The following is a 21980-nucleotide window of genomic DNA, read 5'->3' as shown; positions in this document are numbered from 1 at the left end:
TAGAAAATGCATAATTCGTAGTTTTTTTCAAATTGAATTAAAGTAGAAATTGAAGAATTCCTGATGAAACTACATAATTCGAGCTGTAACGAAAGTAAACTGGCCACAAATAGAAGTCCATTGCCAATAGGTTGAATGTAGCATTTACCATTTGTGTAAGCATTAGTAAGCATTGCCCAAAAACAAAAGTAGAAACCACGATCCACTGGCAAACAGGCCAAACTAACCAAAAATGGGCGACGGCGAAGCGTGTTGCCATCATATCTATGGCGCGTATCTTAAACAAAACTAGTCAGAGTTCCATGGGATACGGATGTCGATGCTGGAGTGGGTCTGCAACTGGTACAGGGTCGCGTGCGAGACGTTCACATGCACACAGAGTTCTTGAAAATGCAACAAATACAACCACGATGACCAGCTGCCCGGGTAATGAGCGACTTTGTCTAATGATTTGTTCAGGGATCTAGTGCAAAACGTTGTCGTTGATATCACCAAGCAAACAAAGGTCCATTGTTAGTTTAGTCTATTTTTGTTTGATAAGTCTGTGGCAAGCAATAAAAAAAAACACAGGCCAATAACAATAACAGGTTTTCTTTAAAGACTTACAAGTTCCCATAGTAGAGAAAGCTCCACAACGAAAGCTTGAGTATTGCCAAGAAATCTCAAGTCTCAGAACTTTTCTATGCCAGAAAACAAAATACAAAATAAAAATTAATCAACGGCGCCGTTGTCGCCGACGTCGACGTCGCAGCAGCCCATCGCTTGAGAGTTGAGAGCAACAACCGTTCGCTGTCGATCGCCTCTCTATGCGACTCTCATGAATAGCGTGCGCGCGATTTCAGTCGCTACGTGAAACTCACCGCAAGCACAACGAAAACGCGCGCAAACCGTGCCAAAAAGTCGTGTTAAAATTAAAGCTGGGCCGACGATCGATAGAGTTCTCAACCAAAGGAAACACAATAAATAATTATCATTAATTGCCAATTGTTGAAAAAGGGCTTACGTTGAAAGTGAAGTGCGTGAGAGATTAGAAAGTGTAAGTGAAATTTGGCCAACTGCCAGTCTACTTATTTGGCAGCCCTTCAATGCGGATGGAAATGCTAATGCAAATGCCAAGTGTGTGACATTATCAGCGGCCAATTGGCAAGCAAATGCAATTGCAAAAAATAAGAAAATAAATAAATAAATTGAAAAAAGTTGAAATAATAGAGTCTGCCTGGGCAGTGGGCAGCCTGATCGAGCGATCGATTGAACGCCAAATGCAAATCAAGTGATAAACGATCGCCACGAAATTGAAATAACAGGCGTACAGCTTTCGGCTGGTGGGGGACCAGCTAACAAAGTTCCTAGTTCCCTCCCCCTTTGCCACTGTCGATCGAAGACGATCGTCTGCCATTGACTGTCGCAAGGTGCCCCTCGCCCCTTGCCACTCGCAAGTCGCTGTCGCAGTCGCAGTAGTAGACGCAGTCGTGTGTCTCATTTTATTATTTATACAAAATATATTCAATTTCATTTAGCTGTCGTCGTTGTTGTTGGTGTTTGTTGTTGTTGTTGTTGTTGTTGTTGCCTTCGACGGCGTCGTCGCCGTCGTCGACAGCAATTCCAATATTCAAATGATCATGATCACTTGACTTCAACGATCGCGTTTCAAAGCTCAGCAATTTCTGAGCGCCTGCAACGGCAGCAGCAAACGCCAACAAATTATGATTAATACGCTAAACAACAAGAACAACAAAAAAGCAAATGCAATTAAATATTATTACTAACAAACAGCTCCCGTTTACGTTCTGATCGCGAGGCCTGCTCTCACCTAAATCGGTTTCTTCTGACCCAATTTGTGGACGGCATTGATGAAAACTTATGAGCAAAACAAAACAGTTTGTTTATTTATTTTTTTCCTTCGTTTATTTTGGCTTTTGCAATTGCGCTCTATAAAGGCATGACTGCATGTATATATATATATCTATGTGTGTGTGTTTATTTATACTGAATTGTGTTTCCTTAGCGCTGCATTGCTCGGCATGATGTCAGCTCCATCTCCCACTGAAAGAGAACGCGTTGACATTGAAATTGACGTCAACAACCCACAATGCTAAATTTTATTTTTGGGCATATGAGTCTAAAGTCTGAGACTAAAGAAAGTGCAAAACAACCGAAAATGCATATCGACTGGGCGAATGTACATATATTGCGAATCGACAAGTAAACGCACTCAGCTCGAGCGGCCTGCGTGGGCGTATACGTAATATTTAGCATAAATTATCATTTTTGGCCACGGTCTGCGCTACTTTTTAGGTATGCCAGTCAGCCATGCCCAATAAAAATCACATTCAAAGTCGATAAGGAGATACGAGCATGGAATAAATTCAAGCCAATTGTTAAGCATGGCAGAAGAGAAACACCTGTTTCATCTGTGAATTGTCGCTAAGGATAACGAGATTCTGTGTAGATATACAGACATAAATATACATAAGACAACTTAATGAAGCGTTGTCATTGCCCAAACATTGATGAGCACTCAACTCTGACACAAGCATAAATATGTATATCTGTATATAATTATATATACTCGAATATACTATTTATTTCAAGCTACAACGCTCTATAAGGTTGCCTTTTAGGCTTGAGTATTCAAACACATTAGGAACTAATAAAAATGAAATAAAAACAGAACAGCAGAAAAGCTTGTACATAGATCGACTATAGATTGCTCTGTAATCTGATATTGTAAATAGATTATATGATATTAATCTCAGCAAAAATATATATTAAAATGCATATACCATTTATTTTTAAAATTAATAACCAACAAATGTCTATTTTGTTTTCTTTTTAATTTCAACAATATCCGAAATATTAACACCTTTGCGCTTTTATCTCCTGCAATCTGAATACACCCGTTCAAGCATTACGTTTGCCAGAGTATGCCAAAAGCCAAGAGAGCGAGCAGCAAAACGTGAAGGTTAAAATTTACAAGGCAATCGGGCAGGCAGTAAGATAAAATAGCGGAATTCTAAATGGAATACATTTCTAGAAAAATGTTCTAATGCCATAAATGAAGCGGCCGCACACCTTCACAAACTAAAGTAGGCGTTGACTTTGGTACAGTGGTGCACGAGCATGTTTAAAGCGAACGAAAAACCACAAAATATGTATTTAATTAAAGGTGTATGCTTGGCAAATGATTTTCAAACGCAGCTGTTTAGAATTTAAAACTGCCAAATAGATATTTAAAATGTTGTTGTGTTAGATAATTCCATTTAATTACAAGTCTTTGAGGTAGCTGCTCGGACTGCTGCCTGAACAAACAGAGGCCGGCTGAAAGCATTTTATTTATTATAAAATCTATAGATATCTAGAGAGCACAAAATGCTCGCGACCTTGTGGACTATTTATAATTCATTTTGTATTTGTTCGCTTGCTCGTTTCATAAATGAATCATTTTTATGCCGACTTTTTACTATATATTTCTCACTTTCGCGAGCAAAAGGAAAATTTTAGAGAATCATATTAGATTTAGTTGTTGAACGCGTTCAATGTCTGTTCATGACCATGAGCAAGTGTGACGGCTGACTGCGACAATATATATGTATACATATATGAATGCCTAGATAGATGTGCACAAATGTATCCCAAAGATACATAGCGCCATGTGCGTGTGCTAAAAGTTTACCATTGCGAAAGCAATAAATGATAAATAAAAATAAAAACTTTTCATTCGTTCGTTCACCCTGCAACTTCAAAGGCGGCAGCTGAGCAGTGCAGCTGCAACAACTTTAATTGATTTATACTTGTGGCATTTGCCAACTCAAGTGATTGAAAGCCTCATGCGGAAAGCCCCACAGACAATATACGAACGTACGTACACATAGAGAGAAGAATTATCAGTCCCAAAAGCCAAGTCTCGATTCGAGTTTTGGTAAAAATAAAAAGCCGAAGCCGCGTGCTTTCAACTTGTCAAATTTGGTAGAACGATTTTTGACCGGTTTAGCAAAGCTCTGGCATATATCAAGACATTTGCTCCCACTAGACGCACAGATTGAGCAATTTTGGCCAACAACGAGTATCGCTCCAACAACAGATACAACAATGTTTTTTTGTCTGCATTGTGTTTCGCGTAAAAAGTAGCACAAAAAATGTCAAATTTAATTACGCGTCGATGCGCAAACAAATTGTGTGGGAGGTTGAGCAAGAGTTCAACAATGATTAAAATTAAACTGAACAACAGCACGGCACACGATTCAAAGATACATTTGTATCCGCAAGATACAAACAACGAGGCACACGCTGACTGCACAACAACGATTCGCTTTTAGGCCCCCAGCGAAATCGCTTTGAACAGCTTGATCAACCTATATTTTAGGCGCCTGCACAATTCAGTTGATTTGTTTTTTATTTTTCCTATGCCCGCTGAATTTGAAATCAAAGCAATTGACATGATTTATATTGACTATATTCATTTCAATGCACACGCTGCGGGTTTTTTTTTTTTTTTTTTATTTAGTCGCTGGGCATATGGGTCATGATTGTCTATCATAAATATATATGTGTGGATAGGTAGTTACAAAAAAATCATAAATTTATCTCAATTAACTTTCAATTATAGAGAGCAGACTATACAAAAAATTGCTAAGAAAATAACTTTACAGTGATCTAAATTTCTAAGCTGCCAGTGCTTAATTCTCTTAATTTTACATTAATTCTAATATAAACATAATATAATATCATAATTATTTAGTATAGCCAAGAGCATATTTATTGACAACGAACATTGGGTAAATTAAGCAAATATCCCTTTAAATAATATATATTACAATACTAGTTACAATTCATTTTTTAAAGTATCCATATTCCCAATAGAAACTCCTATATAAGAAAACAAATAGGCATATCAATTATTATTCAAAGTCTTATATAGAAGACTTATGATTTTAGATTTATGCTGTGGTAAATTGTATGAATATAGAAATTTAATTGTTTAATTCAAGTATTATTTTATTAAAATGCTTAACAATTTTATAAAGCTTTAGGTATTTCTTAAAAATTATTTTATAATAAGGGTTACTTCAAACATATAATACAAAAACTAAATAAATAAAAAATCCAGGTACAATTGACATTAATATTAGCTATAATAGCTAAAGCACTAACTGCTAGGCCTTCGGCTTGATATTGTAATTTAGCTAACTAAATTTACTAAATAGACGAAACAAAAGTTTTCTGAACAAATGAATCAATTAATTATCTCCATAAACTGATTTCCTCACTGCATACAAAATACATTAACTATTTATCAATTCATAGTCGTGGCTGAATTGAGATAAACGAATGATTTATAACTTGATTATTAGTCGCGGCAATTGACTGCTTCAGACTATAAGGTGAAAATATCAGATTGCTGCTTTGTAAATGTATTTTTGAATCAATTAACACAATTGCATATTTATTTCGGTAGCTGCATAAATTTTAAAGATTTACTTTCCATCGTTCAGCATTTTGGACATGCATCTCTTTATTCAAAATCTCTTGAGCTCTTTCCATCTGCCAACCTTTCACATTTTTCGACATGAAAAGGCAGCATTCAATTTCTTGAATGCAGTTGAAAAGCGCGCCCACACACACACACACGTTGTGCCATGACGATCGTAAGCAAGCAACTAGTTGCACTTGTCAAGCACTTTCCAGCTGAAGCCCACATAATCAACGAAGTTGCCTTTGAAATTCTTCAGAAAAGTCGCCAGCGAATCGCGCTGAAGTCGCGCGCACTCGAACGCCTACGCGTTCGCTTGAACTTGACTCTCTGCGCTTTGCGAGCTGTTTATGACCACATGGCAGCTCGCAAGTCAGTTTAATTGTATGCAGAAGCGGAAGTCAGCGTCACCATTAGATTTTAATGTGCTTATTACACGGGCCATTAGCAGATGCTTTCGACTGAAAATGGACAACGTGGCGCACATTGCTCAACTGATAGCTGGAAGCGTTGCTTACGTGTCACTATCGACGCCACTTGGCCAATCAGCCACCTACACACACACTCCGATGTGTGTGTGTGTGTGGTGTATGGGTTCGCATAGTTGGCATACGGTTCATTCCAATGTATGTAGGTTGCCACACAGTCCAGCTAATTGGCCGCATCAAGAGCTTCAAGTGCTGTGCTCTATAGACCACATACAGATAGACCTACTATATACCAGACTCTCAGTCTCAACTCCAAGACTTGCCACATACACTATAAATGTGTATAGAGCGTATCGTATAACAATAGACATGTAACTGTATATATGTACATGTATAGAAGCCCTAAAAGCTCTGTGGAAACTGCGCATATTATTCTCAAATGGTTTAAATTTATTTCTATTTACACAACAACCAACACAACTATAGGAGTGAAAGACGCGTGCGAAACGCGTTGAAAACGCGCCATATGTCTGATTAAATTTCAACCAGCTAGCTAGCACCGATCTCACGAATATGCCCAACGATAGCAAAACGGTTACACACCAATCTCAGCCATAAAATATACGCTCTCCGACAGGGCTCGCCGTCCACCCTTTCCCCTCTTGGCCTATGCCCTTTTTTAATTGCGTAATTTGTTTAGTTTTGTTTTTGTTTTTTATTTTGTATTTGGCTTTTGATCATTTTCGTAATTCTTTTCACAACTTTTTGCGTCAAGTCATTTATCGCTTGGGATATATATTTAACAAGATTGGGAAAGATATATCAATAGTATATTTGTTGATCAACGCTTTTATTCAATTGAATTGAAATTTAACCATCTGTTATTCTACGACTCAGAAACTGTTTGTAGAAGCTAAATATTTCAGATAAAAAGTCAAAAGTCAGATCAAAAGTCTTCAAAAATTTTAGAAAGATTAGATTTTGATAATTTTTTAATTTATTTGAAATGTTAAGTTAATACAATATGTGTAGCTCCCGAGTAATTACTAATTCGATTTTAATATAAGTTTCTGGGCTCAGAATAACTACAGTCCATAATCTGGAAAACATTTTCTATATTACAAAAGCTTACAGCAAAAAAAATTACTATAATGAATGCGCTAAAATAATTATATACGAGAATAGGCTTCATTGATACAATTAAAAATTGAAGGCTTCAAGATAATTAAGGTTTCAGTTGAGCAAAGTCAACTGCATACTGCGGAATTACGGTTAAAAAGCAAGTTTAAGTTTAACATTCATATTTCTCCGTTTTCGCAATGCACTATATAATTTAAAAGTTAATCTGTAGAGAAGGTCAACGGTGATTCACCTGGTAATCTATGAGTGAGATCTTAAACTTATTTATATTTATAATCTCATCCATTATCAACTTTCAGACTTGAAACCAATATACTCTGTTTGCTATGTGAATTCTTTTCAGGCGAAAAGAATTTAACGATTCCACAGTTATATATGTAAGCAGCAAATGAGCAACAAACTTAGATCATCATGCTCTGCCTCTTCGTTATTGTTATTTATTTATACAATTTAAGCGCTTTCTGCGAGAGGTGTGAAGAAACGAAAATTCGCTTCGCCCATTTTCCGGTCTGCTGGCACTGCGAGTTTAAATTTAACTCTGCAATAGATGTTCCTGACACTGACTTTTGCAATGGCAACTGGTTAATGCTTTCGTAAAGTGCTTCCATGTATGACAAGACATTTTGGCGTCTTGCGATTATCTCATCAGCGTTGTATTGCTCCGGGCTTAAAACTAGTTAACCAGCACGTCCATAGCAGATAAGGAAAAACCGGCTAAGCTTCAATTTGAATTTGAATTCGAAATTTGCATGTGGCAACATCAACATCAACATCAAATTGGAGCTGCCGTTGTCGGCGTTGCATGTTAAGCGTTTGATTAATTTAATGACAATGCCCGTAGGCGGCAATCGATGAGGCATCACTTACATCTATCTACATAAATATACGCTAGTATCTGTGTGTGCAAGTGTGTGTGTGTGTAAGTAACTCATGTGAACGATTTCAGCTTTCGAAAGTCTTGCAAGGAAATTGGCGCTATCCAATTGATTTGATAAATTATTGAAAGCATGTTTTTTTATGCAAAAGAGAGTTTGCTATATGTAACAAATATACATATGTGTATATTTATATGTACATACAATCTATACTATGCATAAATTCACGATACAGAAAAATTTCGATATCTGAAACGCTTTTGTTATTGTGCTATTTTTCTAAATTTAAACACGATTTGTTTTATAAACAATTTTGTGCTGACCGAATATACAGGCATTGCTTGACGTCATACAAAAATCTGTTTCACTTCGAATATTTCGTTTGCCTTAGGCACATTGCAAACAATCGCAAATAAATTCTTTTGGGAATGTTGATAAGATAACCTTTTCCAAGCATTGTGCTCGTAATGCATCTGGGAATTGCAACACACACTCATAATGTGTGTGATGCTGACAAACAGTTGAGCGAACGTTAAAGTAAATAGTAAAGTTAAGTGATTAACCTGTTTGAGGTGTGACAGAACCTCTTCTTATCTGTAAGTGTCACTTAATAAAGATAATTCCCTACAAGTATTCTTAAATTCGATTATACTTTAATAACTTATAAAATTGCTGGAAAAAATAGAAGACTTACATATATGTCTATCACGTCATCATTTTGAGAAAACTGAGTTCAAGGTGTCAAAAGCCTATTTTATAGTTTTTCGGGGTTCATTAAAAGCATTTTTGGCACATATGGAGAAAATACATTTTATGATTTTTTATTGGGCAGAATATATGTATGTATGTATATGCTCCAACAAAAATAAATAAATAAATTCTATGTATATATGCAGAACATATACATATATATAAAGGTCAGGGCAGCTAAAATATAATTCAATTAGAATCGACTAGCTGTATTTAGTTTTTATAGGGCTTTAAAAATGATTTATGGGCTTAATATTTCTCAAATTATGACTCGATTGATATACGTCGAAATATTACAATGATTGTAGAACACAGCAAAAAAAAAAAAAAAAAAAAAAAAAAAAAAAATGCTTTGCTTTAATTTTTTAGCAATAAAAGAAATTTAAAAGTAAAAACAAAAATATTTACATGTTTATATATAATATATATATATATAATTATACAATATTACGATTTTATACAAATATTTTATATATATTTCTATCTGCAGCTAAGCAATAAATCATATTCAAAATGCCGAAACCTCTCGTCAAATCCTGCTGCCTGTGTCAGTCGACACGTAATGGCTCCATTATATCAGGAACTTTGGCCATCATTCTATCCATCATCACGATAATTGTGATATTCACAGCACGCGTGCATTTCAAGACGATTATCTTTGACTTCATACCAAACAACATAGTGAAAATCATTCTAGTGGTAAATCTATGCATGACTATATTGATATCATTGCTAATGATGTTCGGCGTTGTCAAGGTATGCTTATGACCATTGTTTATAATAAGCTAATTCCAAATCTATATACATGTATATTAATATTTTATAGCGCAATCATTATCTGATGGTTCCGTGGGTGGTGCTGGGCATAATGATTGCCATTGGCTTGCTCATTTCTGTAATTTACACTGCCGTCGTCTTCTTCATCGACGGCTTCGTACTGACGGGCGTTCTGTGGCTAATCTTCGGGCTGATCTGTTGCGGTAAGTGCATATCATCTACACCAGCTAATGGTGGCTACTCCTTGTGCGGTTTTTAGCACCGGATGGCGTTTATATGCCAGCCATTTTCACTTTATTGACGCATTTATCATGCGTCGATCACCTTCGTACCGAGAGCAAAATGCGGCTGGCGCGGAGTTCAGTCTGACTGACAAATGAGGCGCGAAGTGCCTTGCTACGCAATTAGCTTGGCTGCCAAATGGCACACAGTAGTCATTCCCATATAAAAGATATTCAGGCTCCGATCCAATAAAGTCTTAATCTTAATTGCATTTATAGCCATTTATTGGGCTTCTACATTTATATTATTTTTTTATTTTAATCTACGCCAGTAATAGCTATTAATTTTCTTAAGTCAACATATAGATACGTAGAAGTTTACATAGATATTATACATATTTATCTAGGTGAACATTTATATGTCTTAAATAATATGTTTACAGAGAATCAATTCATCTACTTTAATTTTGACAGTACTGAAGAAAAAATTTGTGCTCTTTTTTGACAAGTGAACAAAAATATAATTAGTTTATATTATTTTTAATGCAATTTTTTGTATACATTTCTATTGCTAACATATGTAGCTTCTTTTGAAACATCCCTATTTTCAAAGTGTGCCCGAAAGTATGCTACGCTTTAAATGTTGTCTGTATTTTCTTGCTGTGTTTGATTTAGCCTTTTTACAGTCAGATCTAGCCGTTTGTTAACCGATTACGCTAAGAGTAAAAATTCCCCCATTTGAAAATTGATCATACTGGTTTTAATACATATGTTATCCCAATATTTTGATTCTGTTCAATTTAAATATTTCTATGTTTTCCTATTTCCAGCTATACTCACATATTGCTGGTGTGTCGTCTACAGTGAGTACGCAAATCTGGCCGAGGAGAGCGAACGTGGGCGGTACAACAAGCAGCCGTATCGTCGTTGATCGACTTTGTAGATCAGAAAGATCTATCTTATCTGTTAGTTGATAATAAACTAAAATAAAACTGCTTTTGTTCGTAATTAGCTCATATGTTTAACTAATAATTTTAATTTAATTATTTAATAATGCGTACCCCATTTGGCATATACGAATACATAGTTAAGTTAAATCAAATTATTATGGGGTATGTATTAAGTGCAATTGAAATACTTAACCCTTATGTCATTCTTTTTCACTGTCCAATTGTTGTAATTTGTACGTTAATTTTGTATTGAATCATAATAATAATAATAATATTGTTAACACATGAATAAAACAATTATTATATACGAAAAAGTGTACGAGGTCATTGTGGGTTTATTGTGTATCTTCTCTCACATTTTCGGGCTTACCATTTTATATTTCAAAATAGATATTTATTTCTCTCAAAGTCTATCAAAATTGTAAATTAACTAAAATATATGTGTATGGGTGTTGTATAGTGGTTTTGAGTGGGCGTGTCTCGTAAAGGACTAAGTAAATTTATTTACAGCTCATTGCGTGAATATTTGGGCTTAAGCTCCTCGATGCGCTTAATAAAATCGGTTTTCTCTAGACAACCGTCACAGCTCTCATCCCAATCGTTAAGGATCTTCTTCAGATCCCGCACTTTCAGCTTCTTCAGGTCTACATTGTTCAAATCAATTTGTTTCTCTGCAAAGTAGATATAACTGTTAGAAACATATCACATATTAAATGTTGAATGTTGAATCACATACCATAACGTAAATCGCAAATTTGTGCATCCTTTTTCTTCAGCTTTTCACATACTTTCTCCGCAGGCATTGACCAACTCAGTGGTTTGCTCATTTCATTCAAAATACCTGTGGCTGACTCCTCAAGACCTCCCAGGTAATAACACTGCGTTAAATAAAAAGAAAGTTTTCGTATGTTTTATTTGTTAGATGAGAACCTGTTTGCCGGCAAAATGGCCTTGGTCTACTCACAAATCTATGTTCCTTGTTTTTCTGTGTCTTGCAGAATTTTTTAAATGCAGTTTCAATCAATTTATAATCCTTTTTCGTCGTATCGTCCAGTGTGTCGGCAAAACGTTTAACAGTTTTCACACAAACTGTAATTACATACGGTGAAAATTTGTTCTACAGCATTTTATACTTACGTGGCCATCAACGGCCCACTTTTTATATAGAAGGCATACATACCTTCGCAGTCGTCCTCTTTGATCGCCAGTGCCGTTTGTGCGACGCCGACTATGAAACATAACATTACTACTATTTGTGACGTGTTCATTTTGCACGCTGATTTGAAGTGTTTTATTTAAAATGTAGTATTTGTTTGATGCTTACGTTAGCTTGGCAGCCAACTTGTTAGCTCGACTTGGGTTCTTGACTGTGTGACCAGTCATTGAACGAGATTTAATATCGAATTTCTGAAGAAAAATACTAACCAACACATATTGCATGCTCAGCAAAAATATACTGTAGAATTATGATATTAAAAAAATGACATAAAATACTTCTTTGACGATCGTGTTGTGGAATTAAAAATCAAGAGTGTTATGTTTTCTTTTTACTGTAAATCAAATAAGCAGGTTTTTTGAATATTTAATTTTGTGCAATTTATGTTTAACTTGCCTGTGGAAAATTAGATTTTTTTTTGATTATTTGTATGCCTTACCCTGCCTAAAAATAGACTATAGTGTAGTTTATAATTTATTGTCGAGCGAAATAAGAATTGTGTTTATCTGAACGATCGCTGGGTTCATTTATTTCTGCCAAATTGAAATATTTACAGATTATATACATATATATTTAAACAGCTTTCAGACAGCAAATAGACAACAATTTAAAAATTGTTTCTTGTTTGTATGAATTCTAGTTCATCATAAATATGTAAAAACTAATGTGATTAAGTAAATGAAATTCTGTTACCCATATCTATTCGATAAGATAATTTATACTTATGCGAGAGTGTATGAAAGCCGGTGTGTTGTTGCTCTCGTCTGTGGAATGCGAGAAAGCCGAAAATTCAGACAGTATTGACTCAGTCAACGCGGCGGAAAGAACTTAGAGCGTGTGTCGATGTCGGAAGCAGTTGCTTAGTTAGTTTCTTCTATTGTTAAACATAAATGAGAGGGGGAATATGTACCTCGTATTGAGCGAAATGTGCTTTACCCGTGACGTCGCGTAGTTGTGCGATCTTTGAACTGCTATTTTTGCTGCTGCTTGATTGCAGTCGAACAGTATTATTCGAGCAAGCGAACTGTAAAGACCTCGCGGCTAGCCTGTAACCGTTAGCAACCCAACAGAGAAGCAAAGCAAAGCAAATCAAAGCGGAGCGGAGCGAAGTCGAATTTGTTTACATTTTTGTTGAATGAAATTGCAATTTATTGACTTGTAGACAAACCCTGAATAAGTGTTGGGTCTAATTGTTTAAACGTGTCTAACAGCTGCATACATATATTTTAGTGGCACACTTCAATAAAATAAAGTAAAGTTTTAAAATGGCTGAAGTTAAATACTTGGTTGTGCTACCAACAATTCCCAACGAATCAGACAGGATGAGCAAAATGGGTATCCAAGGATGTCTGCTGCAGGAACCAGAACAGTAGGTTAACTCTTGCCACTTAAGAACAGTACTCTCTTATTGTTTTAGAAAATCGATGGAGCCCTTTAAGTAACCTAATTTTTCTTAGAACTGCCATTACGAAGTAACCTAATTTTTCTTAGAACTGCCATTACGAAGTAACCTAATTTTTCTTAGAACTGCCATTACGAAACTTGCGTGCAAACATTTTTAATAGTTTTGCCAACATTCCACTTAAACAGACATTTCTAAATTGGGTTTATAGAGCAAATGCACACATATTGGTGTGAAATATTTTAGCCACATTATTGGCTTTATTTTTATAATGTTAAACATATACATCTTTGGCGCAGAACGAGAGGCATTCAGTCTGTTTATTTGCTTAGCCTAAATATATTAGGATCTAATTGATATGCCAGCCTGCAGCATAAATTATCTGCGGCTCGCCTTGCTCTTGGCAAATCTATATCAGTTCCCATAACCAATGACATCATCAACATCAAAAAAATGAAAGCATCATCAGCCCCGCGCTCAAGACGCCGGTCGCTGACAACAATAAGGCGAAATCTTTTTAAAACAGAGAACAGACAATTAATATTATGAAAAGCATCAGATAATAAATATGCCTGTATGATGGCCAGTCTGGGTGCCCATTCTTCAATTCGATGGCCACTGAGCAAATGATGTCAATAAATCTTAATTCTACTATTTCATCATAGTGCCGGTGCTTGTGGCTTTACACTGCTTGGATCCGGCTTTGTGTTGTAAGGCGTGACATTGGCATTTATTTACAAACGGTATATTTCGCTCAATAACGCTATCTTTCCGCGATGATAACACGAGCATTGATTGTTAATTTTTCTTGTCTTACATTCGTTACCCTTATAATGATAAGGTAGATCCATGACTAATGTTTACACACAAACTACGTAGATTCCTTCTTAAGATAAGATACCTCTCTAGATAGCTCCTTTTCTTAAAACCCCTTGAAATCTTCACTTGAATTGTTTAACCCATTTATTATTGACAACATTATATTTATGAATAGTCTGATTGGGGTGCTTAGAATGTATCTTAATACATTAATCATGTAGCAATCCCTCAAAGAAACAAATATTTAAACTTTAAAGAAACATAACCTGTTGATACGCAGCAATACCATAAAGTAATACGATTTTTCTTCTGCAACACTCAACATATAAATAAAAATCTTATATTCTCATACGAAAATGCAAAAATTAAATCAATCTTATCTCCATATGGCTAAAAATAGACATTCTTTCTTGATTTCATTAACGCAAGATTCTTGCTTTATTTAAAAGGTCATGGTCTTTGAACTGATATTTAAACGAGTCTATAGTACCTATATTTCTTCTGTGTGATTACAAACGGACTAATTTTAATATGTTACTATTTATATGCATCATATCGATCAATTTTGATATATCAATCCGGCTCTATAAAATAAAAACCTATATTATTTTATCTATCGATCGGTCATAAATGATTATATATCTCTTATATATTGTCGTTTATGTATGTAGAGCCATAAATAATAGCGTATATGTGGTAAAAGATATGGTAATTTGTCATGCCTTCAGTGGGTTAGAGAAAACAAAGTAGGTAGCACATTGTCATTAGAACCTCGCTTCAGTATATACATACAAATGTATGTATATATTCTAAATTTAATGTCTCCAACTTCAATAGCTATGATGTGCTTCAAGTTCTTCGGACAGCGAAGCGGATAGTAGGTAAAACCAATATAGCACTTCAGGAACACGTATGAGAATTAAGTGTTATTTGAAGAATGTGACAAACATTCAGAGAGTTGAGCTTTGCCAATGTGTAAGAACGGGGAACGAGGCACTAACGAATTTACAATGAATCATTTTGGAATACCGGTTGGAAACAAATTATATTGTAGGCGTAGATTGTGAATGTGTTGCACGTGCTTCACAGCTACGCGGAGATATTTGACTAGACCCACAAAGGTTAGCTTAAAGATGTGTGTAGGGGTATCTAGGGACTCGAGCTTAGGAATTTCGCATCTGTTACAGTGGAGTCCCCATAGACTATGTATTTGCTTGTTAATTACTAACTAAATATGCTCTTCTGGGGGTTTCTTTTTTTTTCATTTACAGATTCTCGATCAATTTCGTAAACAGTCCCAGCTGCACAGACAACATAACATATCATTTTAAAGTTAGGGTACCCGCACAGACGATCGTCGAGAATTACAAGATCAATGGCGAGTGGAGCGACGCGCATCAGGAGAAATATCTGAATATATTCGATGGTAAAAACGACAAGTCAATGCCAAGCATATCCAGTATTATAGATGACGGCATCGATGCCGTACTTCACTATTCGTTCACAGAGTCAACCTTTTCGCTTGAGTTTCAATTCGATTACAATAATTCGACCATACACGTTTATCAAGTGCGTGGCCAGGGCCACAATTTCGTTACGAAATTCGAAACGCTCTTTTCCCTATCCGACATACAGTCGATTCAGGTGTGGGGCGATGTCCAAAAGATAAACCAATTCTCATTGAGTTACGATTGAGGGTAGCTGCAAACCTGATAAACGAGCTATAAGGTTAGCGCTGCATTCTTGCTCTTCTCTATAAATCTGTTTTCTTCTGGTATGTTTGGTCCACCGCTTGGTTTCTGTTTGGGTTTGTTTGTTTTGTTCTGTTCTTTGCTTGGCTTGGTTCTGTTCGGTTTGGTTCGGCTTGGTTTGTTTTGCTCTCTCCCACATCTAACAACGTTATTTGCACGTAGTCACATGCACAATTCACACGGAAGCTAAATATATACATACATATATATATGTATGAATCAAAATCGCAATCATTCGGTTTACAGTCTCACATTTGGAGTAAATTGCATCGTCCTGCTACGCTTTTTGCACTGCGCCTGGCTGGATAGCTCCATTGCTGCATCATGAGTGGAGCGTACCCACTATCCAGTAGTATTTATGTAGAATGTAGAAAGTAGTCGCTAATTTTATTGTATTTTTCTTTTTTGTTATATATAATTAAGCCAAAGAATTTGAAATTTATTTATTCTCTATAAAATATAAGCAAGATACGAATTCGGCAATCGCACATCCCATTCAAAGTATTAATAATAATACAAAATAATAATAAAAAAAAGAAAAAACAAGAAAGTAACTACATTATTTAATTTTACAATCCTAAATCCCCTTAAATGTTGAGTAATTTGTTAATTTATGGTTTCGAATTCATTTCACTTGAAATTTTCAGAACGTGCTTGCGTAATATTTAGTTGGAATCGTGCTGCCAATGGTATTTAGTAGTTTGCCTGCATTCGTTGCGTTTCGTGGAAAAGAAAATGATTTAAGGATGGCCAGAAAACTATTTTTCTTTATTTTTTCTTTTCCAGTTTATATTTTCAGTCCACGAAATACCCCAAAAAGAACTCGAACATATTGTTTAAACAACGATGGCTGCCATCTGTTCTATTGCGCATCGAACACAGAGCACTCAAAGCAAATAAAATATCTATTCCATAAATGAAACAATTGCATTTATTTTCATTTTCGATTTGGTTGAACTTCCCCTTTTCCATTTCCATTTCCACCTAACAGGTGTGGGCATTACAAAGGTCTTACTTAGTATTACAAATACGTTTACGGCTACTAGTTTATATATTTGCGTTTAATAAATATTTACATCTAAATGCTACTAAAATCGGCCTTATATCTATAAATATGTATCTCTAATATTGGCAAGTCCTAGCGCTTAGCTTTGTATAATTTTAAAATTAAAATTAAAGAAACAAATATAAATAATTTTGGAAATGAATCGTAAAAGAAATAATAAGCAAATAAATTAGATTGAAGGAACAAGGCAAACAAACAAACATATAAATAAAATATATACAATAAAAAATAATATAAAACGAACGCGTATATTGCACAAATAGAACTGAAAGCCCTTTGCTTAATTGAAAAACGAAAGGGATCGACCTAAACATAAGTAAAACATAATGAGAAAAACGCGTCAACATTTGTTCTGCTAAGGAACCTGGCAGTAGAACACACGGACTAGATGAGAAGTCGAGCTACTCCAGTGGAACCAAATCTGTATCTACTTTTCAAGCTTACAAACTATTTGGTTTGAGGACCCGCTGCCATTGTGAAATTGTGATAGTCCCAGCTGGACAAAGTTCGCCAGAGATGGCATAGAGGAATCGCCTGCCTGAGTTATTGTTATTGTATTCCCATCCAAATCTACATGCATGATTTGTGGATGCTGTTGTTGAGGCTGCTGCTGCTGTTGCTGTTGTTGTTGGGGCTGCTGCTGCTGTTGCTGTTGTTGTTGCGGCTGCTGTTGGATTTGCATTTGAGGTTGCGGCTGCTGCGCTTGTGCGCCGCTTGAGGATTCTTGCTTCACTTCATACTGATTCTGCAAAGCAAAGCGCCAATTAGTCTATGTGGAAAGGAAAACTCAACGACTCTTACCTTTGCACCACCTGTATGCGCTTGTGTGGCGGAAGCTGCGTTCCCGGCACGTGACTTTTTGTGCATCTCACGATGCTTCTCATATTGCTGCTTCGACGCAAAGTTTTTATTGCAGATTTCGCAGGTGTGCAGTCGAGTCTCGCCAGGCTGGATGTTGTGAGTTCTGAAGAGAAGGTAAGTCAGGTATTTAAAAAAATAAAATCGACTATTAACAAATATCCACAATAAAGAATATTGTATTTGTAATTTGTAGATTTGTATATTAAACAAAAAACAAGTAAGAAGGCTCTAGTCGAGACTGCTCGACTAGGAGATACCCTGAACCCTCTAAGCTGATATTCTAATCATTCTGCATTTTTATGCACACATACATACACATGCATCCACACGCACGCATAAGCCTGCGTTCTGCCAACTGCGCAGTAAGCAGCGACTGCGCTTGGGCTGCGCTGCAGTGTGGGTAATATTATGAAAATTTATTTGTTGAATAATTTCTTTTGTAGACATAAGATCTAAATGAAACTTTCAGAGTGTAATCATATGATGAATATGTGTGTACATTCCAAAGCAAATGCGTTTTTTACAAATTGGGGGCGAAGGGGGCGTGGTATCCAAAATCTGTAAATAACAAAATCTTTGTATCGATTAACTTTATATACAACGCAAATTTAAAGACTCCATGTCTAAAAATGTTCAAATTAGGCTGAAAAAACAATGCCGAATTTTCGATTATTCTCGATAAAAAAGTTATCGGATCAATTATCGAAAAAATAAAGCAAACTCGTACTGCGTATGGTACACACGAGTATGCATGCCAAATTTCAGCTTTCTAGCTCTTATAACTTCTGAGATCGACGCACTCATACGGACGGACGGACGGACGGACAGACGGACAGGGCTATATCGACTCAGCTCATCGCGCTGATCAAGAATATATATACTTTGTGGGGTCTGCCACGCCTCCTTCTGCCCGTTACATACTTTTTCACAAAACCATTATACCCTGATTTCCCATTTTCAATGGGTTCAGGGTATAATAAGTTAAGGACTGAATGTACTCACCGCTTATGCTTGTTGAGATTATCCTTGCGCGAGAACGGCTTCTTGCACTCCTCACAGGTGAACATCTTTTGGCCAGAGTGGGAGACGAGATGGCGGGACAAATGCTCCTTCCGACTGAAGGCCTTGTCGCAGCCTTCTTCGGTGCATTTAAAGGGACGCAGCCCCTCGTGAAGTTTAACGTGTTGCGTAAGATGCTCCTTCTTCTTGAATTCGCGCCGGCAGTTGGGACAGGTAAGTGCATTGACAGGCGTGGCTGTGGGCGGCTCAGCTACCGAACTGTTGGCCAACTGCTGCTGCTGTTGTTGGGGCTGCGCCTGCAGCTGCGGCTGTGTGGGTTGTGCCGCTGTAGGCACCGGCAGAATTTGCTGCTGCGGTCGAGCGGCTTTTGTTTTCTGATTTTGCTCGGGCGGCTTACGATTGATTTTTCGTTGGTTAAGAATATTTGTGACTGGCGGCGAAGGCAGCTGCTGCACCGCCAGAGCTGGTGGTGGCGGCGCTGGCTCGGTTTTCGGCAGTTGTAGCTGTGCCTGTGCCTGTGCCTGTGCCTGTGTCTGTGCCTGTACCTGTACCTGTACCGTTGCCGTCGGCTTTGCCTCTGGCTTTGGGGCAGCCTGTGTGGATATACGACTAATAGTTATATTTTGTTTGTTGATCAGCGGCAATTTGTGGCTCGCCACGGGATGTTGCTGCTTGGGCAACTTGGTGATGGTTGTATTCGACGACAGTCGCTGCAAGGCAGCCACGTTAGTTTGCCCTGCCTGAGATGGCGGCTGTTTAATCTGCGGCACACGCTTAAACTCTGTCTGGAGCGTATTGCTGGACGTAACAGCTGTGGGAGCTGCAACTAAAGAAGCACTGGACGATGTAGCCTTATATTTGATCTGCTGCTGTTGAGGCTGCTGCTGCAGCTGCCGTGGAGAGGGCATCTTGAATGTCACCGACGATTCACCACTGCTTTGCTCAGCGCTGACGTTCCGAATCACCACCTGTGAGCTGTTCCCATTTCCATGGGGAGATCGAATGATTTGCTGTGAGGTTACTTGTGCTGTGGCAGGCGCTAGTTGTTGCTGCTGCTGACGCGAATGTTGTTGTTGCTGTTGTGAATGTTGTTGCTGTTGCTGTTGAGGTTGTTGTTGTTGCTGCGGTTGTGGCATAAGGAACTGATTTTGATGTGTTGTCGTTGATTGAAAAGCCGTCGCATTGCCCAACGTCTGTGGCGTCAACTGCAATGTGGCTGGAATGGAAGTTGGTGTCAACTGCATGATGGGCTGACCGTCTGCTGTGGCCAATTGGGGCTGAAGCTGCAAAATTGAAAATAATTTGAATTTACTAAATATGCATTTAAAAACCTAAGCTCAAAATACAAATATGAATTTACCTCATACGTAAGTACATTCTATTTGCATATTAGATTCGTTCTTCAGCTAATTAATGCTCACCTTCATTTGCACCTGATATGTGGTGGGCAGCACCAGATTCTTTGTGTCGATGTGTGCTACAATCTGCTGGTCTGAGTTTTCATCACGTATAGTTATTGGCAAGAAGCATTTATTTGGAGAGAGCATGTTGGCGGCTCCACTACCACCAACTAGCTGAGTGCCTGTCAGGGATAGCAGAGCGGCTGCATTGAGCTGCTGGGCGGGCTGGGCTGTTGCAATGCTGGCCGTTGAGTTATTGCTAGAACTTGTACCGCCTGGCAACAGTTGCAACTGTATTTGTGGCTGTGTCCCACCCACATTGCCGAACTGTGGTAAGCTTCCAGTAAATTGTGGAGCTGTAGCTGGCGATGATAGTACAAAATTTAATTTCGGTTTTTTACTCTCCGTGGCATCATCGCCTCCATTGACCAACTGCGATTGCGCCTGCAGCTGTTGAATCTGTTGCCAAAGTGCCTGTTGCTGCAGCAATACATTGATGTCGTTAATCTGCTGCGGCTGCAACTGCAGTTGCGCAGCAGGAGCCGGCATCGCTGCTATAGTCTGCGCCTGCAACTGTACAGTTTGCTGTTGGGGCTGCTGCTGTTGCTGTTGATGCTGCTGTTTTATATTCGATATGGTGGTGCTGCTCTGGGTGTTATGCACGGAATCCTTCTTACCAAGCGGCGTAATTTTGATGTCAGGCTTTAGGCGGATAAACTCTTCCAAAGTGCTGCAAAGATGCTATTAAATATATGATTTGATTGCCAAGTAAAACATACTTTTGCTTTTCGCTCTTGACATCATTCTGGGAATGTGAATGCTGCAACGGCTGCGCCGGCACATGACTATCCACAGTAATTGTATATTGTTGCTGTGGTTGCTGTTGTGGTTGATGCTGTTGCTGTTGTTGCTGCTGCTGCTGCTGGACCTGCATGCCAACTGCCTGCATGATGCTGCTGAGCAGATCATTGGGCTGTTGGCTAGTGTTGCCTGCGACAAGACCTCCGGATGATGTTGTGCCAAGCACGCTGAGACTCTTTCCAGAGTCATTGACGGCATCCTTAATAAACACCTTCTCCTCGCTCTGTAGCGTCCGATGGTTCAGCCAGTTGTTGAGTATCGTCTGAGAGTTTCTTGATATATTGCGCATTTCGTATATTTGTTCCACTTGCTGCGCACAATGGGAGCATATCACCTTGGGCAGCCGATCCTTTTCGTCGATCTGTGCATTAGGATGACAAATAATTATTGGTATTAATACAGTTATGTTGATTTGCTCACTTGCACTGGCAGACATTCTGAGATTTTCTGGCTTAAATTTTTTGCGCGTCCATCGGTGGAGTAAATATTTATTTTCTGTTCACTGCTTGCGGTGCAGATGCGGCACAAATCCCAAAAATTTATGCACCGCACATTGGACATGTTTTGTGTTGTTGTCCAAGTTTAAGCAGCTAACGAAAAAAAAATTGCAACCGCTTCCCGCGTTCGCAGTTTGTTTATATACACAAAATACACACACACACACAAAGTCACGCACACTCGTTGATAATCAAGGCTGTTGTCTGCTGGCTTCAACACACAGCTTTATGCATCCCGACGTGAATCATAACCGCATATTTTGAATATGTTTTACACTCGTTCTAATTCTTATTTGTTTTATGCTTTACTTTAGCTAGATTTAAGCATCTATTCATTTTTTGTGGAAACAAAAACTTGTTTAGCAGAGTCAGACGCCGCAATACTCTGACTAAATGGTATTAAATTTGACCTTAAAACAAAATACCAAACCTTTTCATTTTTCGGTACTGCCAACCTGATAGAAAGCATGCTGTCG

At 37.6% G+C, this 21980-nt stretch overlaps 4 protein-coding genes across 9 annotated transcripts; 2 read left to right on the top strand and 2 right to left on the bottom strand.

Moving 5' to 3' along the window:
- Positions 1 to 830: 830 nt before the first annotated feature.
- On the top strand, positions 831 to 10669 carry LOC6573598. Of its 3 annotated transcripts, none has more exons than XM_001999630.4 (4): positions 831 to 1036; positions 9154 to 9419; positions 9490 to 9643; positions 10492 to 10669. In XM_001999630.4, exons 2-4 carry the CDS (start codon positions 9177 to 9179, stop codon positions 10590 to 10592), a joined length of 498 nt encoding a protein of 165 aa, XP_001999666.1. In that variant the 5' UTR covers positions 831 to 1036; positions 9154 to 9176; the 3' UTR covers positions 10593 to 10669. The 3 variants fall into 3 exon arrangements, with proteins under 3 accessions (XP_001999666.1, XP_043863371.1, XP_043863372.1); XM_044007436.1 differs by lacking the exon at positions 831 to 1036 and adding an exon at positions 3844 to 3858; XM_044007437.1 differs by lacking the exon at positions 831 to 1036 and adding an exon at positions 8495 to 8509.
- Positions 10670 to 10916: 247 nt separating this feature from the next.
- On the bottom strand, positions 10917 to 11997 carry LOC6573599 (mesencephalic astrocyte-derived neurotrophic factor homolog). The gene is made up of 4 exons (XM_001999631.4): positions 11792 to 11997; positions 11576 to 11700; positions 11348 to 11489; positions 10917 to 11282 (listed from the first exon to the last, which is right to left on the bottom strand). Exons 1-4 carry the CDS (start codon positions 11877 to 11879, stop codon positions 11116 to 11118), a joined length of 522 nt encoding a protein of 173 aa, XP_001999667.1. The 5' UTR covers positions 11880 to 11997; the 3' UTR covers positions 10917 to 11115.
- Positions 11998 to 12616: 619 nt separating this feature from the next.
- On the top strand, positions 12617 to 17022 carry LOC6573600. Of its 4 annotated transcripts, none has more exons than XM_044007435.1 (3): positions 12617 to 13196; positions 15320 to 15474; positions 16586 to 17022. In XM_044007435.1, the coding sequence occupies exons 1-3, from the start codon at positions 13093 to 13095 to the stop codon at positions 16717 to 16719; spliced, it is 393 nt and encodes a 130-aa protein (XP_043863370.1). In that variant the 5' UTR covers positions 12617 to 13092; the 3' UTR covers positions 16720 to 17022. The 4 variants fall into 4 exon arrangements, with proteins under 4 accessions (XP_043863370.1, XP_015022504.1, XP_015022503.1 ...); XM_015167018.3 differs by lacking the exon at positions 16586 to 17022 and adding an exon at positions 16447 to 16576 and having other exon boundaries at positions 12622 to 13196; positions 15320 to 15776; XM_015167017.3 differs by having other exon boundaries at positions 12623 to 13196; positions 15320 to 15776; positions 16586 to 16716.
- Positions 17023 to 17030: 8 nt separating this feature from the next.
- On the bottom strand, positions 17031 to 21908 carry LOC6573601 (putative mediator of RNA polymerase II transcription subunit 12). Its single transcript, XM_001999633.4, has 6 exons — positions 21428 to 21908; positions 20926 to 21368; positions 20168 to 20876; positions 18729 to 20029; positions 17667 to 17829; positions 17031 to 17610 (listed from the first exon to the last, which is right to left on the bottom strand). Exons 1-6 carry the CDS (start codon positions 21566 to 21568, stop codon positions 17293 to 17295), a joined length of 3075 nt encoding a protein of 1024 aa, XP_001999669.2. The 5' UTR covers positions 21569 to 21908; the 3' UTR covers positions 17031 to 17292.
- Positions 21909 to 21980: the final 72 nt, after the last annotated feature.

This window comes from Drosophila mojavensis, unplaced genomic scaffold (assembly GCF_018153725.1).
Source record: "Drosophila mojavensis isolate 15081-1352.22 unplaced genomic scaffold, ASM1815372v1 contig_16, whole genome shotgun sequence".
Classification (NCBI taxonomy): domain Eukaryota; kingdom Metazoa; phylum Arthropoda; class Insecta; order Diptera; family Drosophilidae; genus Drosophila; species Drosophila mojavensis.
Note: the sequence above shows the minus strand (reverse complement) of the source record. Positions and strands in the feature narration are given on the sequence as shown.

Excerpts from the sequence above, each read along its gene's own strand:
- LOC6573601 (XM_001999633.4), bottom strand. The coding sequence starts at position 21,568 with ATGTCCAATGTGCGGTGCATAAATTTTTGGGATTTGTGCCGCATCTGC. Across the intron at positions 21,369-21,427 it reads CAGAATGTCTGCCAGTGCAA|ATCGACGAAAAGGATCGGCT; the intron begins GTGAGCAAATCA and ends CCTAATGCACAG. Across the intron at positions 17,830-18,728 it reads AATCTCAACAAGCATAAGCG|AACTCACAACATCCAGCCTG; the intron begins GTGAGTACATTC and ends CCTTCTCTTCAG.
- LOC6573600 (XM_015167017.3), top strand. The coding sequence starts at position 13,093 with ATGGCTGAAGTTAAATACTTGGTTGTGCTACCAACAATTCCCAACGAA. Across the intron at positions 13,197-15,319 it reads CTGCTGCAGGAACCAGAACA|ATTCTCGATCAATTTCGTAA; the intron begins GTAGGTTAACTC and ends TTTCATTTACAG.
- LOC6573599 (XM_001999631.4), bottom strand. The coding sequence starts at position 11,879 with ATGAACACGTCACAAATAGTAGTAATGTTATGTTTCATAGTCGGCGTC. Across the intron at positions 11,490-11,575 it reads AAAACAAGGAACATAGATTT|TGTTATTACCTGGGAGGTCT; the intron begins GTGAGTAGACCA and ends TATTTAACGCAG. Across the intron at positions 11,283-11,347 it reads AATTTGCGATTTACGTTATG|AGAAACAAATTGATTTGAAC; the intron begins GTATGTGATTCA and ends TCTACTTTGCAG.
- LOC6573598 (XM_001999630.4), top strand. The coding sequence starts at position 9,177 with ATGCCGAAACCTCTCGTCAAATCCTGCTGCCTGTGTCAGTCGACACGT. Across the intron at positions 9,420-9,489 it reads TGATGTTCGGCGTTGTCAAG|CGCAATCATTATCTGATGGT; the intron begins GTATGCTTATGA and ends AATATTTTATAG. Across the intron at positions 9,644-10,491 it reads CTTCGGGCTGATCTGTTGCG|CTATACTCACATATTGCTGG; the intron begins GTAAGTGCATAT and ends TCCTATTTCCAG.